The sequence below is a fragment of the Ammodytes marinus genome (assembly GCF_949987685.1).
Source record: "Ammodytes marinus genome assembly, chromosome: 21".
Lineage (NCBI taxonomy): Eukaryota > Metazoa > Chordata > Actinopteri > Uranoscopiformes > Ammodytidae > Ammodytes > Ammodytes marinus.
Window position 1 is genome coordinate 17,986,186 of NC_137225.1, and position 16,311 is coordinate 18,002,496.

The following is a 16,311-nucleotide window of genomic DNA, read 5'->3' on the forward strand; positions in this document are numbered from 1 at the left end:
TTGATCATCATTTTACTGTCATGATAAACTGAATACATTTGGGTTGTGGAGACTGCTGGTTGGATAAATAAAAATATTTAATGACAATAGCAAGGACTTGGATGAATCAATAGGCATGTTTTAACTATCTCTTTTCATCTAGCAGACAAAACAAGTAATGGGTTCATTGAGAAAGGTTGCTTAAATATTAAACATTCTTGGTTGCGGCCCTAAAACTATTTAAGTTACCAAATAGTTGCTGATACTACTCTGTCAATGCACTGATTAATCAAGTGACTCTTGCAAATGCAAACCTCCCTCTTTATGTTTAAATGCAGACAGTGTTTGTTTGCTGAATTGTAGTGGAGGGATAATACTATACTAAAAACACTGTAACTTTGACATATATTCACTTCATTTGTTGAAGCCTCATATGAGCGTCACAGAATTTTAAAATATTTTTTTTTCATAACTTGTCCCCCATCTCTAACATTGTAATTGCGTCAAGGTATCTCTTTGAAGTTTGTATAAAGAGGAGGAAAAATTACACCCACCAAAAATTGAGCATTGTTTTAACACAGCCTTGAAAAAATTAGAACCTGTCCTTTTAATATAGACATAGAGCATCGCTGTTATTCCAATTTGTTAATTACGGGGTCCAATGTTTCATATGAAGTGTAATATTATGACAGGTGCCATAAAAACGATGGCAATTATGTGGGTGGTCTTGAATGTGTAAGCTGATATGGTGAGGGGCTGGAAAAGTAATGCACTCAGCTCAAGTGCTCCTACAGCATGTGTTGCTAGTAGCAACTGAAAAACAGAAATTCATTTTAAATCTGCCTTTTATTCCAGCCTGTCCCCCTGAGACATGTTAATCACACATATAAATAAAGAGAGAGAGAGAGAGAGAGAGAGAGAGAGAGAGAGAGAGAGAGAGAGAGAGAAGAGAGAGAGAGAGAGAGAGAGAGAGAGAGAGAGAGAGAGAGAGAGAGAGAGAGATTCAGACTGTTTCTTTGGAGCTGGTCATGTAGAACAGTCTGAGCTGCCCAGAGAGTGTATAGAGGATCAGAATGTGCTAATAATACGTTAAATTCAAAATAATACATGTTGAAAAATAACTTTACTGCATGAAGAAGATGATGTGTTTGCAATTCAGTCTTACCTGAGGCTTCCTGTAGCATATAAGCGGATGTCTTCAGTGGTGGGAATTAACTAAGTCCATTATGCTATAGGCTAGCTTACTTAGGATTTCACAGTTTTTCTATATCATATTTAATAGTTTATATTTCAACTACATCAGGCTACATTAATGAAGGAAGTGTAGCCTCCTTTGTACAGGCTACATGTAGGCCTATCCCACAGGGAAATGTAACCTATCTGACAGCTTATTTTGAAGATTCAAAACATCAGATGTGTAATTTAAATATGATAAAGGCTATTGTTAAAATGTGTCTGACTCTAACACAATAAGCTTTAGCCTACTTAAACCAGCTATAGCATTAAAACCCTGCATAGGCTACACCCATTTATAATAGGTCTAGTCTATTAGCACATAATAAGTGCGTTTACTGGCTACATTTTGCTGATTCATTAAGACCAATTTTGAAAATGACTTGCAATGATAGCCTACATTAATTGAGGCACCCCTCGTTTTAATAAAGTATCTTAAATGATGCAATTACTTCTTACACCACTAGACTAAATGGTGTAATCTGAACACGTCAATAGCAGCTAAATTGTAATGGTAAAAACGTTTCTTATACTATTTTAAGTATATGGTTGTGTCATGTAGACCAAATGAAAACTTTATCATGCGCTGGACAACCTCACAAACATATTGTAAGAAACCAACCTGATGTAGGCTGTACCAAAATAAAGCAATATTTAAGTAAAAACAGCGTCAATTACATGTTTCAATAAAACCGACCGTTATAATTCAAAATTGGCAATCGCGATCTGATGTCCTCGCGGCTTACGTAATCAAAAGTTATAAGTAGCCTAGAAGCCACAACCAATTGGCGCGAGGAAGCGGGCAGGTTGAGGGGCAGGTGAGCTGACAGTTGACTTGTTTCTGATCTTTAGCATGCCAACTTTCGACACATTTTTTAAATGAAAAACGTAGCCGTCATTAAAATGTAATGAACTTACTTGTAAAATCGGATGTTCCAACGATTCCATGTGCTTTTCCAGAGGTGTTGCTCTTGTTTTTGGAGTATTATTGACGACCATTACACGATTTGATAAAAGCTCATATTCGACAAAGCCTCTATACTTAGACAGACGCCCCAGCTGTCTCCGATATAAAAGCTAAAGCACATTTTTTTTCTTTAATTTCTATCAATTCACCGTTTCACGCTAGTAGAGACGAGGCTGCTGCTGATAAGTTGGCAGCAGCGCCAATCTTCAAGTTGAGCCTGGAGAGTCAGAGGAGGAGCTTGAGCGGAAGAGGTTTGTGGGGCAAGTTTTTTCCTCTAGTTCAGATGATGGTGATGATGCTGATTTCAATTCTCGGATATTATAGCCTTCAGGTTTACAGAGTCTCCTCACCAGTGCCCTCCTCCCTACACTGGCTGAGAGCTCTCTTGCTCCAAACGCCAACACCTCTCTGCCTCCCCACAGTAGGCTAGGCTACTAAAGGATGAAGATGAATAATGGCTTCCACACAGACAACCTGAACATAAAATAGGCCGTTGTAGATTTAAAGCATTGTTTCCCCTTGGAAACAGTGGTGGAAATGATTATTTCTGAGTAATCAACAGTGGACAAAGTTGGCTACATTTAGACCTACTCAAGTAGCCTTCTGTGGGCTACTTATATAAGGTAGCCTAGACAAATTATCATGCCACCTTCTACACTACAATTCGGTGTGAAATATTCTACTTTTACCCCACCACATTTATCTGACAGCTTTAGCCACTTACTGTAACAATTATAATAGAATAATCGAGAAAATTATGAACAAATGAATAGGCCTACATGAGTAGAAAAAAGTCACAAGTTGGAGTCCATTAGTAGTTTTTGGGCGACTGTGGCTCAGTTGGTAGAGCGGGTTGGCCGATGCTCAAAGGGTTGGAGGTTCGATTCCTGCCCTGCCACCTGAGTCATAGTTGTTGTGTCCTTGGGCAAGACACTTCACCCACCTTGCCTCGTGTGAATGCCGATAGTTAGCCTGCTATTGATGTGTGAATGGTAACGTGGGAAAGGAAAACAGGTCTCCCTTGCAAAAGAGTCTTCGGTCTCAATGGGATATACCTGTATAAATAAAGGTTAATATATATATATATATATATATATATATATATATATATGCTCCATCTCAATAGTAAAACCATGTTTTAACATGTATGCATTCTCTAATGATAAAGCCTAATATTTAGAATGTCTTCCAAGGTCATATTATATTTCTGCATTTATTTATTTTAAAACTTTGATTCCTTTTACCTGAATACACTTTTACTCAAGTAACATTTTGATCCAGGACTCTTTTTTTCTTTTCTTTTTTTACATTGTGCTGGTACAAAGAATGATTGGATTAAAGTAGCACTGCAGCAACCATTTGTATTGTTGATTGGTCTGGATAATTTGCACTCTTAATGGTCATACAATTATGGTTTGTCCAACCAGCAGACAAATACCTGAAGATATTCTATTTGTAATTAGGCTATGTCAAACAGAGGAAAGCCGCAAATCTGAGAAGGTGATCAAGTGTATTGATTTATCGATTATCCAAATAATTCTTTTGATCGTTCAATCATTTTATCTATAGATTTCTTCCACTTTGCTTGAATACTTCCTAAAACAGTAAAAGTAATCTCCTTATGGCTTGTTTTTCCCCTTTTCAGGTAAGTTCTCTATAACGCTAAATGGAAGGTACTGTATCTTAGTTCCATGGTAATAGTTATATTCTTAGTAGCTATAGGATCAAGCCTCTGGGATTTTTACAAGCTGTGATGTACGGCGCTGTACACAGTGCACCAGTTTACCATTAAATTCGTTGCCATATACTGCAACTGGAGGGAACCATTTCCTCTCTTAAAGTTTTCTAGCCCATTATTGCCCTCTGGTGGCTTCATGTGCTTTTACATTTTAAAGGAGCATTACACTTTTTTCACACATCCAAGCCACTACTACTTGTCAATAAGTTGTTAAATTGACTTGGGCTTGGAGGTAGGACCCTTTTATCACGAATTTTACCTGTACATACTGTGCATGGGTGAGATTTTTCTTTCTACACAGCCTTTGCTCTGTAAACAGGCATGTTGCTAGCTACACTTTGTTTACATACCATACCAGTAGCAGATCCTAAAGAAATATTCATTGATTTTGAACACACGTTTTTCAGAAATAGCTGACTCCACCTTTAATGTCACGAGAATGTAGTTTTTAGTACACATAATAAAAGGAAACTGCTGCTTTCTCATCCCACTACAAGTGGTTTTGTGCGATAACAAGAACAGGTGCAAAGGATTATACTCAGTCAAATCCTTTCAAATCAAAGGAAACACACTTTTATATTTCCTGTCTTATCCCTCTCTCTCTGTGTTCTTATGACCCTGGAGCTGAACTCTTTCTGGCTGGTCTCTGGGGAGCAACTGAGGATACTCAATGTTCACACCAGCATGGCCCACAGATAAAAAGCCCTTCCTTCCTCCATCCTGGCAGCAGTTGCCTTGAAAACACACACATATGCCAACAAATGCCTCTTTAGTGCAAAAGATCAGATCATTTACACACAAACCAGGCCTGAGGCTTTCCTGGAAATGCCAAAGGGGTTGGCATTTCCAAAATAACAGCAAAAATGCTAGAATAAGAGAAAAAGCAATGGACTTCCTGCTATTGTTTGAACATTTCTTGGGAAATCACAATAAATGGTGTCAGCGTTTTCTGATGCGATTGCCAGATAATCTCATGACACAATCAACACAACTGACTTTGCACTTTGACAATTAGTTTAGAATGGCAAATTAACACAATCGCAGTGTAAATTGTGCAATTGAACTAATCCCCAATGCAAATAAGGGAACTGCTTGACAGCTGTCTCCAAATTTCACAGAAATGTGTTGGAGCCAAAGAGCAATATTAATTAAAAATAATTTAATCATGCCATGCCTCATCAAATCCAATTCTATAGACAAACAAGTCGATTTACTGTGTATTTTTTATGTTGTATTCATCACAATTTTTTTCCTCCACCTCCTGTTGCAGGCCAACGTCGAACGGTAAAGAGCATGTGTGCTGTGTGGGCCGGATCGCTTCGGAGTTTCTATCTTGTACAGCGGGCATTAGTCATCGAGGTCGGTGGATGAAGAGAACAAGTAGCCCAGGTGGGTGGCAGTGCCCTCATATAAGAGGCCCTCAAAAACAAAAGAACAATGCTTCTGAGGTGAGAAGCTGAAATAGAGCAACCTTTCTCCAAACAGGGTTTTAAATATAGAGCATATATAATAGAGCATCTTATTCTAAACAAAGAGGTATCCGTCCTTTTTTACACCTAATAATACTGGAGCTTCTCATTAAATGTATCAGGTTTGATGTATTAATTTGTTCAAATCAATGTATTGCTACATTTTATGGGTCTGTCATGTTCTGGAGTTGTTGTACATATGTGTTGTTGTACCCATAACATCGAAATATGAATTTCCTTGAAATAAAAGTGGGAGTTGTAGAGAGGGTCCAGTGAAAGACAGACAAAAAAGGGTATACTAATCTAAATATATTTTTAAAACGTGTCTTTTGTGAGTTCTCCAAATCTGTTGAAGTGCAATATTAAATCAATCCACTTCTCCATTTGATTCAAATGAGTTAATTGGCACGTTCTCTATTTTTCTTATAATTAGTCAAAATTCTTCAGGAAACTTCTTGGTAAATGCTTTAAGAATTAAAGGCTTTCTAGAATAACATGTTGTCATGTTAAATAGCATAGGATGTTCAATTTCAACAAAAGACCACATAAACTGGATGACTTTTTAAATTACACATTCCCACAATCAGTGTAAATATGTTGGAGTCAAATACATACCAATTAAAACAAGTACATAATAATATTTAATATTTGCTGGTGAGAAATTAGTTGTAAATCAAATGATTGGATTGTCTGAGGCAATGTAAATATTTCACTGAACAACATAACCTGATGGTGACAAACAAGGTTTATAAGAGTTTCAAAAATGTACTGTCCAGATATAGGAACACATGATACCTAACATACAAAAATAAATCACAAAGTATAAAAAAAAGAGAGGATTGATACAGCTAATGTACATTTATCAGCCTGTTCTGAGACTACAACATCAGAAATACTCACTTGTTCACCAATCAGGACTTGTTAAAACATCCTGGTTGCACATACTAACACACCTGTGTGTAACGAGGATAACATTATTATTTTTTTAAATATGAAATAAGTCAACAATTGTTTTGGATGAACCCCCCATGTGAAGACATGTACAACGTGGATGCATTTAGAATTTGAGTTCATGTTCAAAGAGAGCCAGCAGCAGAAGACAGGCCCAACCCATCAACAGACCAAGATTCTGGAGGAGAAACATGAGACATGGTCTGTCAGTCTTTACTCGACTCATCTCTGGAAGCTGAAATAAAGGAAAGAAAAAGAGAAAAAAACATTATAATCAGTTTTGGTAGAAGTTGTTATTATTAAGATAATATGGCTACATGTTCCTACTAGGCTAGGTCACCACACTGAAGTTCAAAGGAAACGTTACGAGAATGGGAGTAAAAAGGTTTAGACTTGTTAGCAGGGCCGCCTCTCCCTATACGCAGAACATATGCTATACTTTTGGCCCCACTCTAGGCCCAAATGCGGCGCAATCCTGCACAACACAGTGGACTTGGCGCAAGAAGTTCACAAGGCGTCGTTTAGGCTTGTGGGGCCTGCACATGTCAAGTCAATTTAATTGAGTTTGAGAGAAAATAATTGAGGTCCGTCATCTAACGCACGCATTACTGAAGCGATTGATAACCAACATCTCACCAAGAAGCAGCTTGTTTCACTTGAAGGTGGGTATGTTGTTTAAGTAAAAATGTAAAAACTTTGACCATATTGTACTTCAACCGCAATTCAAAACGTGACAGAGTCCAGCTGCAGACATTATAATTCATTTAATGTCCTGTTAAGCCTTTCTCTGCTTTCACCTCTGGTAAACAGGAGTAAGAAATTGACCAGTTGGTGGACATACTGTATATTGGTTAACATATACACTTAAAACATTTTTTTTTGATTGATAAGATTGATAAAAAGAGATATCTAACCTTCCCTCTATAAAAAGCTTTGGCTCTTATGTTGGCCAAAATGAAGAAAGAATGTTAAACCAAAATGTGTTTAGTTGATACATTGTTGACCGAGGCAATTAAATCTGAATGCAGATTTTAATATGTCAGTCTGTTTGATCCATGTATTTAGTAGTATTTTTTTGTATTGTACATAATATTATTATAATAATAACAATTATAGATAGTTATATTAATTTTAGCTATTTTTGTTATTATTAGCTATTATTATTATTATTAGTAGTAGTAGTAGTAGTAGTAGTAGTAGTAGTAGTAGAAGTAGTAGTAGTTGCATTAATTAAATTTAAATCTTTTTTTAGGCTCATATTTTTATTATTTTCATTCTGTAGTGTGCCATTAAGACCAACAAATATCTTAACTCTGCTTGTATGATGGATTTATTGTCTGAATTTCCCTAATTAACAGTGTCAAAGCTGACATTTGTCAAGAAGGCCGATATCAGCAGACACCGATGCAGCGCCCAGTACACCGCCAGGTATGTCAACCAGCAGCTCCTCAGCTTTTATTGATACCATTGTTGACATTTAAAAAATATATTGTTTATTTATTACAGATGTTGTTTGGTCTTATTAATAAAGATTGTATTGTTAAATGGCATTTTGGTATGCCTTGATTTTGCACCTATTTTACACCAAACGGGCGGGAGTGTACGCGGGGGGCCTCATAACATTTTTTCACAAAGTCCTGCTTGTAAGGGACTGTTTCAAGCTTCTTTTTTTTACAGTAGCCGGAAACTACAGTTCCAATGATCATGCTGAAGAAAATGAGTTAGAACCTTTGGCACTAAACTATATCGGGATCAATTAATTGTTGGTTTGTGTTTTTTTCATGGGATGAGTTGACATTAAGAGAAATGTAGATAATCAACAGCCTTATCTTTGAATAAGGCTTCAGTACCATTTCTACTAGTGATAAATAGAGGAAAATTCCAGCCGTAACAGCAAAGATCCACTGCTGTACTTCTGTCTCTGAAGACACAAACAGCCCGATGTAGAGGCCTATGAAGGCTGTCAGAGCACTCAGAAAGTTCATTAGCACAGCCGTCTTCACAGAGAGTCCGGAGCTGAGCAACACTGCAAAGTCCCCTTTGGAAAAGCAGAGAAGACAAGTCATCAGTTGTAACCTACAACAAATCAACAACAGCCTTGCCAAAGTAAACAAAGTGATCTCTCACCCATCTCGTGCGGGATCTCGTGGCACAAGATGGCCACTGTGGTCGCCATGCCAGTCTCTGCTGAAGAAGAGAAGGCTGCCCCAACAACCAGGCCATCTGCAAAGTTATGAAGGCTGTCTCCCACGATTACCATCACAGCCAGCAGAGGAATCCCGTGTCCTGCAAAACACAAAGGGATAGCCTGTGTCATCACCCCTTGTCCGTCCACGGACCGTGACAGTTGCTCTGTCATGCCAGGCGACTAATTACAAAGTACATCACTATGAACTGTTTTGTGCAGCTCATTGACTCACTTTGCTCTCTCGGATGTGAAGGGCTCCTCATGTCTATGTGTTCAGGAGATGTTTCTGTACACTCCAAGTCATCCACTGGTCCCTGCAGGATACCGATAATTATTCACAGCACAGCTATAATATTAGAATATTTCTTATGGAACAAGAATGGTCAGAAAATAGGTCCCAGTCAGCTGTTAACAAAAACCAAGGCTTTACGTGTGCATGATCCATCTCTGTGTCCGAAATATTTTAGTTCGGAAGAATGTATCGTCACCCTCTTAAAATAACGGCCTAAGTCATCTTTTCAGTGTTTTCAGGAAACACAAAAAACTTAACCAAAGATTGAATATGATATTCATTGATAATTTCACTCAAACAGGTTATGTCAATAGATGACTCTTGATATTGTAATAACAATTTCTGTCAATTATGTAAGATATTACGAATAAACCCTTTTTATTAATGTTTAACTTGTGACTTAAGCCATTTTACACACTTGTGAAATGTCCTTGAAAAAAAAATTAACAGTAAATTTTGACTTAGGCAAAATAAAATGGCCTAAAACACACTCTTGACATTCTGGTAATATGGTATAATGGCCTATGTCAAGTAAAATCACATGATCTGTTCAACTGAGGATTTAGGCCATTTTACCAGAGGTGGCCAGCATCATAAGGAGATGATTTAAGCAAAAAAATAATTTTGGCCAAAAAGTGACTTAGGCCATTATTTTAAGAGGGTGATGGTATTCAACTGTTTGTACATGATTCCACCAAACATGAAGTGCTTTCTGAATGATTCAATTCAACAACCTACATGCTTTGTTCCTTCACTGCCTCCCACACCACTCTGCATTGCCTGTTATATAAAGGCAGCACAGGAAATCTGATTAAAGTGAATTTCAGTCCTTTAGTTTCTTAAATGTAAACATGAATTAATTGGATTCATACAATCCCTCGATCTGTCGTATGTGTTAAGATTTTTTTTTTTAAATATGGATATTTCATTCTCACATCTGTTTCATGCTGTTGCATGTTTGTGAAAATAGAACATTTCCCTCTAGCAGAACTCCACTGAACAAGTGCTATAGTGCTTTCTTGATACTTGGGTAGTGCTAGTGTGGGAGTGAAGTATCATTGGAGCGAATTAAACTTTTTATGACTTCAACAACTCCACAGTGGCACAGCAGTAAACACCATTATTTAACCATGCGTTAACTTAGGTGCTATTATAGCTGCTTTCCAAACACCTATGTGTTCACAGAAATGGAGAACAATGACATTATGATTTCATAAAAAGATCCATGTACATGTGTTTCGAAAGAAAACCAAAAATAAATAGATCACGAATGAATATGATGCTGAACTTATCTTATTTTCATTGTTGCAAATTAAACTGCACAGGACAGTCCTCCAACTAACCTCAGTTAGTTATAATACCTGTACATGTTTGTGAGAATGTTGTGAAAATGTCATGTCAGCAAGAAAGCAGAGCAGAAGCTATTACAACTTCTGCTCTGGATAAATTATTTAAAAAGACTGGTAGTACGGCAGATGCAATCTGTTTTTTTATCCTCTTTGGCAACTGATATATGGCAGTGTTTTTATGTTTGGCTGTTTAACTTCCAGGAACTGCCTTGTCATGGTCCCTATGTCTCTGGCAACTAAATAACAGGGATGAAGAAGACGGGAATCAGGGCTATCCTGCCAAAACCCCATTAAAAAAAACAAATAGCGCTGGTTGGGCAGTGATGAGACTCACCAGCTGTATGGTGGAGATGGACTTGCCCCTTTGTGACTGACCATTGTAGTTTAGCTCTAAGGGAAGCTCGCTAGAGTGACCCTGCAGACAAAAGAAAGTCATGAAAGTCAGACTTCGTACAAACTCTCGCTTGCATATGGAAATTTGTAAAAGTTAAACTTCTGGTGAGATAAAAAAAATATACTCTAAGTGTATATACTGTATTAAATCGGCCACAACTTAAGCTCTTCCACTTGATGGTTTGAGTATTTCTGCTACAATTGTATGTCATTTAATTGACATACAAAAACTTAACTCGTACATGGTTATGAGAAGGCACTAAAAAGGAAAAGATTCTTTCAATCAGGAAAAAGCCGTAGATTCCTGCTATCATGCCCAGAATCCTCCACAGATACTCCTTTCCTTCTGTATAGTGTTGGTCTTCATGACTGTGAGTGTTGTCATGGAGGCCAAGGATCTCCATTGGAGACAAAGAGGAAAACAATTAGATATTTACTCGACTCAACAAAGATTATCTCTGTACATGTATGGCGCTTGACTCAGTTACAAAGGAGTGTGCAGTTGCTCTGTGTCCTATACCTGTGGTATGAGATGCAGGAGGGCGTCTCCCGAGAGGGTCCCAACTGCCAGTCCCACAAACAGCTGCAGGATAAGTGAATAGGTCTCCTGACAAGAGTTAAAGAAGATCAGGCAGATACCGAACATGGAGCCCAACGTGATGAGCAGGACAGCAGCCGTGCTGTAGCCATACTCTGTAGGAAGGAGAGTGTTTTGCGTTTAGATACATATTAAGGTTATTAATTCTGGCTGATAATCAATAACCAATGCCCTGTATTTTTTTAAATAGTAGTTCAATTAATGCTTGGACCCATTTTCTTTTAGAAAAGAGCTTTGTAAAAAGTGAATTAGCAAACCAATTGTTTCATATATTTATTATAGTGACTGCAGATTGTAGAGAGAAACAATTGTATCTTACTCTCCAGAGCAGTGGGCAGAGGTCCTTTTCTTGTTTGCTCTTCAGACTCACAGGCATTGCCTAGCAACTGCTGAATGATGGCTGGGCAAATCTGTCTGAAGTGCTCCTTGGAAATTGGCAATTGAGGATTTAAAGTAAAAATATCCACCAGCTGATTTGCTGAAAAACAAACCTAATTAGATTAAAAGGAAAAGACAAATTTGTGGATGAGTAGGAAGCCCTTCAATTAATTTTGTTGTGTTGTCATGCTTCTTGTAAGTCAACTGAAATATTTGCCTCAGACTCACCCGCGTCCAATCTCGGCTTATTCTTCCAGGAATCATTCCACCATTGTTGCAATCATCCCCTTTCTGTGGACTTCCTATGATGCTCCGTCTCTTCCTGCCGTGAGAGTGTGTTGCTCGTTCCTGTCCTACTCCTAGTTGGTGAAGCAACTCCTCTAAATCTGAGCATAAAAATCATTGCATCATGATAATGTGTTTGCAACTATTATATAGTTATAAAGTTCAAAGCTGATGGCAAGCATTTCCGCGAGAATACTATTTCTGAATAACGACTAGCCAACTACGTTCTTAAAGTTACCTATGATCTGCAGGTTACTTGTGCGGTTAAGGGATTGAAAGATATAGTTGGTAAAGAAAGCAGGAGATGGGAGGTTTGTCCGTTTGAAACAGTGGCCTTGCAGGATATGATTGATGATGGCTGTGGCCAGTTTGGGCACAGAAGAGACACCAGCACCTGGATTTTCTGCAGCGTTAACATCTTCAAGGAGCCTAGAGGCATCAATACACTGTGGGAACAAAGGTGAAATGATCATATCTGGATGTGCACCTGTCGAGACGGGATAGATCTCTCAGATAAAAACTCCTTACTTCTGATGAGATATCTTGACTTGAGGGGTCGTAGTGCTGGTTGATGAGCTGCAAGATAGTTTCTGTTTCATTGGATGACAGGTAGCCATTGTCCTCAGCTGGGTGTAGATTGGTGAGGGCCAAAAGGTAGAATTGATAGTTTCCAAATGAGGAGGAGGAGGATGAAAGGGAGGAAGGGGAGGCAGCATTTGACACACATAGGTCTTGCAAGTTAATTATGTAGAATAGCAGAACAATGGAGATCCGCTGGTACTCTTCTTGAGCAACGTAAGCCATCCCATCATCCTCTAGTACAGAAAGAGCTACATCAGGTGTCAGGCACTGTAACAAGAACAGGAATATGCATGAAGAAGAAGAAGCATTTAAGGCAGATTTTAGGGACGAATAGTAAAGAATTATCAGGTCATGTGTGTTTTGACATTAGATTAGATAGTGTTAGTATTATAAGTATTATTATGTCAACAAGTGGTGGAAAAATTATTTGACTCAACGCGCGCCATACTCTGCTTCTCAGACAAGCTAAAGCTGTGTAATGCATTTTTTTTGTTTATAATACAGGTCTATAGAAACTGGAGTTAGTGGCTTAGGTTGTATTCCTTCTTAGAGAGAGCTTGCCAAATGGCAAACAATGATGAAAAGAAGAAAGTTGCTCTACCATTTTGAAGACACCACACAGTCACACACAATTATATTGTCAGCTTGCCTGCACAAACAGGAGAAGGCCACTCAATGGAGCTTATTATGGCAAACTGAGGGACATCTAAAGCCACTCGGTATGAATGCCCCACAGAGGTCAAGGACTTAAGCCTCCACATTCACTCACATTCCAGCCAAGACAAGCTTGGAATAAGCAGCAAGGAATGACCTGAATACATAATAAATTCTTAGCATGTGGATGTAAAAGTTATTGCTTAATTTATCATGTAGTGATACATGCAAGATAACATTTAGAGAGGTCTAGGCCTTACCTTGTCACAGACATCCTGAGTGGCACCAGTCCGCTCTGCACAGTGCACTGCCTGGAGGAGCTTGGAGATCAGGATACCGATGTGGTTCTTTTGGAGATGAAGCTCGCCCTCGGTACCTAGGGGCAGGTCCAAGGCCCTGAGAGCCTCTTGCAGGTAACCCCGCTCCTGCCCTTTCACCTCCAGCACCCTCCCCAGCAGACAAATAAGCAGCAACAAAGAGGGGGCATTGCTCCTGAAGTGCATGTTCCTACCAAGGCTGTCTGACTCCCAGCACTAGCTTAGGGTGTGAGACAACGAGTAGATGAGGATAGAAAACACAAACAAGTAAGAAGTGAGAGAGAAGTCAGAATCTAGATGAGCAAGAAGACAGAACAGAAAGCTCCTAGAAAATAAAAGTAGTGGGAGGCGTTAGTAAGTGAGTTAGTAATGGCATGGAGGACCGGATTGCTCAGTGGGCACCCTTGAGCTACACCAGCCCTTACAGTGCCGAATGGTCAACCAAAGCCTGGGCCCCTCATTTCACAACAAAAGGATTAGTGCAGGCAAGTGAGAGAGCACAGGGGCAGGGAGGAGGGCGCATGAAGGGGGGGAAGACGGTGGAGAAAATAATTAGTATTGTGGAAAACTAGAGGCTAGGAGAAAGCTATTATTAATGCCAAGCAGCAGCTAACAAATACGGAGACCCATACAGTATATAAAACAAATCAGTTATCCATAAGTGCGGGTCAAATAGCACAGAGGCAGCACCTCTTCAAACTCGATTAAGGGATGTCTGAATGTTTTTTTTTAAACTGTTGGTTTTCATAATAGTCTACGTATTGAACTAGTTTCTTCATATCGAAGCATCAATTGTTCTAAAACAACACTGGTGTGGGTGCATGTAGTCTCTTGAGTCCGAGCCCCAAAGCCCCCCATGACAAAAGCATTCAAATCAACAGGTTTCTTATTCTGTGCGATCTCCGAGTTATCAAAGATCAACACACAGTGCAAAACATGCCTAGCTTTCTCACAACACTTTCCAGCATCCTCCCACACTCCACACCCCACAGGTTGAAACAACTGAGAAATAAGAGGATAAAAGCTGCAGTAATACCTGTGATAGAAGAGATGAAGAAGTTTACCGGATGAGCAGGGCCTACCGTTCGCCCCTCTGCTCCTCTCAGCTGCTCTAACTAGGTTTGCTTTCCTTCTCTGATTGGAAAAATAGGAGATCCAAGGCTTGTTTTGGGAGAATTCTTGGGCATTTGTGCTGCTGGTAAAAACCTCTTGTGAGAAGTAAGAGTTGAATAAGCCTCATGAGGATAAGCTGCCACAGCCTTAAAAGGCTGTTGTTGCCATGGAGAATGCTGCCTCATGTTTAACAACAGGTTATGCAGTCGCTGGTAGGGTGATTGAATGACGGATTTCTTAATGAGTAATATTTTGAAATTGGACAAGAATTATTTAAGATTTTAATAAAAAATTGCTGCAGATACAAATCTTTACAAATGGATTTTTCAGAACCTTTTTTCTGTGGCTGATATTTAATAATCTGGTAATTTCCCTCACTTTCATCAACATCAAGTTTCAAATAAATTCAAATTCATGCTGTTATCCTAGGCAAATATGGTTTTACCTATATCAGCAATAATGCAGAAGACTTGCAGGAGACACAAACAATAAAACATTTTTTTATAGTTTGCAATCAGAGGTGAGTGACGCTGTAGTTTGTTCTTAGTCAGTAAAGAAGTTGTTTTCGTTGTGATAAGTGTGGGAAATTACATGACTTGGTGATCTCCTCCTTTGATCCTGTCACATGGGTAGAATCCTGTTATCACATAAAGAAAGTTGATCATCTTGGTATGACAACAATATGTCTTTAATAACTCAAAGAAGAAAGGATGGTGATTTTTGAAAAACATATATCAGTTTTTTGATTAGGAGGCTTTTTTGGGTTGAATATATTTCCTTTTCTTGAGATGTATAGGCATTGGCATCAATGAAGTTGGTCTGTAACTTTGGTCCTTATTGAAATATCTCAAGAAATAGCCAAGAGCGATTGATTTTAACTTTTGATAGAGATTCATGGAGATTCATGGTCCACACAGGCTGAAACTGAGTTTGGCTTCTGTGCCCCTGACTTTATTAGATGGATTACCAGGGATTTACAGTCCTCAGAGGTTGAGTACTTATTAGGCTACTTTTGTAAAGCCCTGACAAAGTTTTCAGTTGTTAAGTGAAACATCTCAATATCTTACACATACAGTAGATTAGAACCAAAATTGTATTAATGGTTCCTAGACAATGTAAGCTAATGACTTTCAGTGATCCCCTGACTTTTCACTAAGCATTACCATTCCAAATTTGAATGTGACCAATTATGGTTTATGACCAAATACATTGATGAAATGTATTGCTAATTAGCTAATGTTAGCATGCTAATATAGTAAACTAAAATAGTGAACATGGCTAACATAATCTCTGCTAAACATACGTATTTTAGCTTTGACATTGTGAGAATGCTGGTGTTTGCATTTAGCTTTGCTTAAAACTTTAATCCGGCATTTCCTAGTGGCCGTATATGTAGTTGCAGGCACTTCTGGGCCAGAGTTTCTTTCAAAACCGAACCGACTGTATGATGTTAGTATATTGGCAGTTCTTACCTGCAGACTGCTTTCTCTGTGTGTTCTGATCCAACATTGTGACTCAGGATTATGAGAAGTGCAGACAGAGAGGCTGTATCACTACGGTAGTTGGCACCATAGATAGTATATAAAATGGATGTAGCATCCGGGCTGACCTCAGTTATTTCTACTGCATCCAATCGTCCTGGCCTATGCGCGTCCCCATCTTGTCAGATTTTTACTGCCTCATTTCCTTTTACCGAAAAAGGGCATTGATGTGACGGTAGGGGGAAGGGAGATACGCCCATCTAGCTGACGTATACCTCCGAGGCGAAGTGAGGGCAGCGGGTGGCTAGCTGTCACTCAATAGGCTACGCCCCTAATTATTCGTA

General features: G+C 38.8%; 2 protein-coding genes across 2 annotated transcripts in view; both read right to left on the reverse strand.

Annotated features, from left to right (window-relative positions):
* cacnb2a (calcium channel, voltage-dependent, beta 2a) overlaps positions 1–2,227 on the reverse strand; it is a 62,592-nt gene extending 60,365 nt beyond the window's left edge. Inside the window, exon 1 of the mRNA XM_080050269.1 lies at positions 2,131–2,227. Within this exon, the coding sequence (XP_079906395.1) occupies positions 2,131–2,211 (81 nt within the window). The 5' untranslated portion in view covers positions 2,212–2,227. The remainder of the gene's footprint in view (positions 1–2,130) is intronic.
* A 4,216-nt stretch (positions 2,228–6,443) lies between these two features.
* On the reverse strand, positions 6,444–13,559 carry LOC307268031 (zinc transporter ZIP12-like; the record flags this gene model as incomplete). The annotated part of the gene is made up of 12 exons (XM_080050544.1): positions 6,444–6,572; positions 8,188–8,375; positions 8,465–8,623; positions 8,758–8,839; positions 10,501–10,581; positions 10,802–10,957; positions 11,080–11,252; positions 11,477–11,648; positions 11,764–11,921; positions 12,059–12,266; positions 12,349–12,669; positions 13,317–13,559. 12 exons carry the CDS (start codon positions 13,557–13,559, stop codon positions 6,444–6,446), a joined length of 2,070 nt encoding a protein of 689 aa, XP_079906670.1.
* Between the last annotated feature and the right edge of the window lie 2,752 nt (positions 13,560–16,311).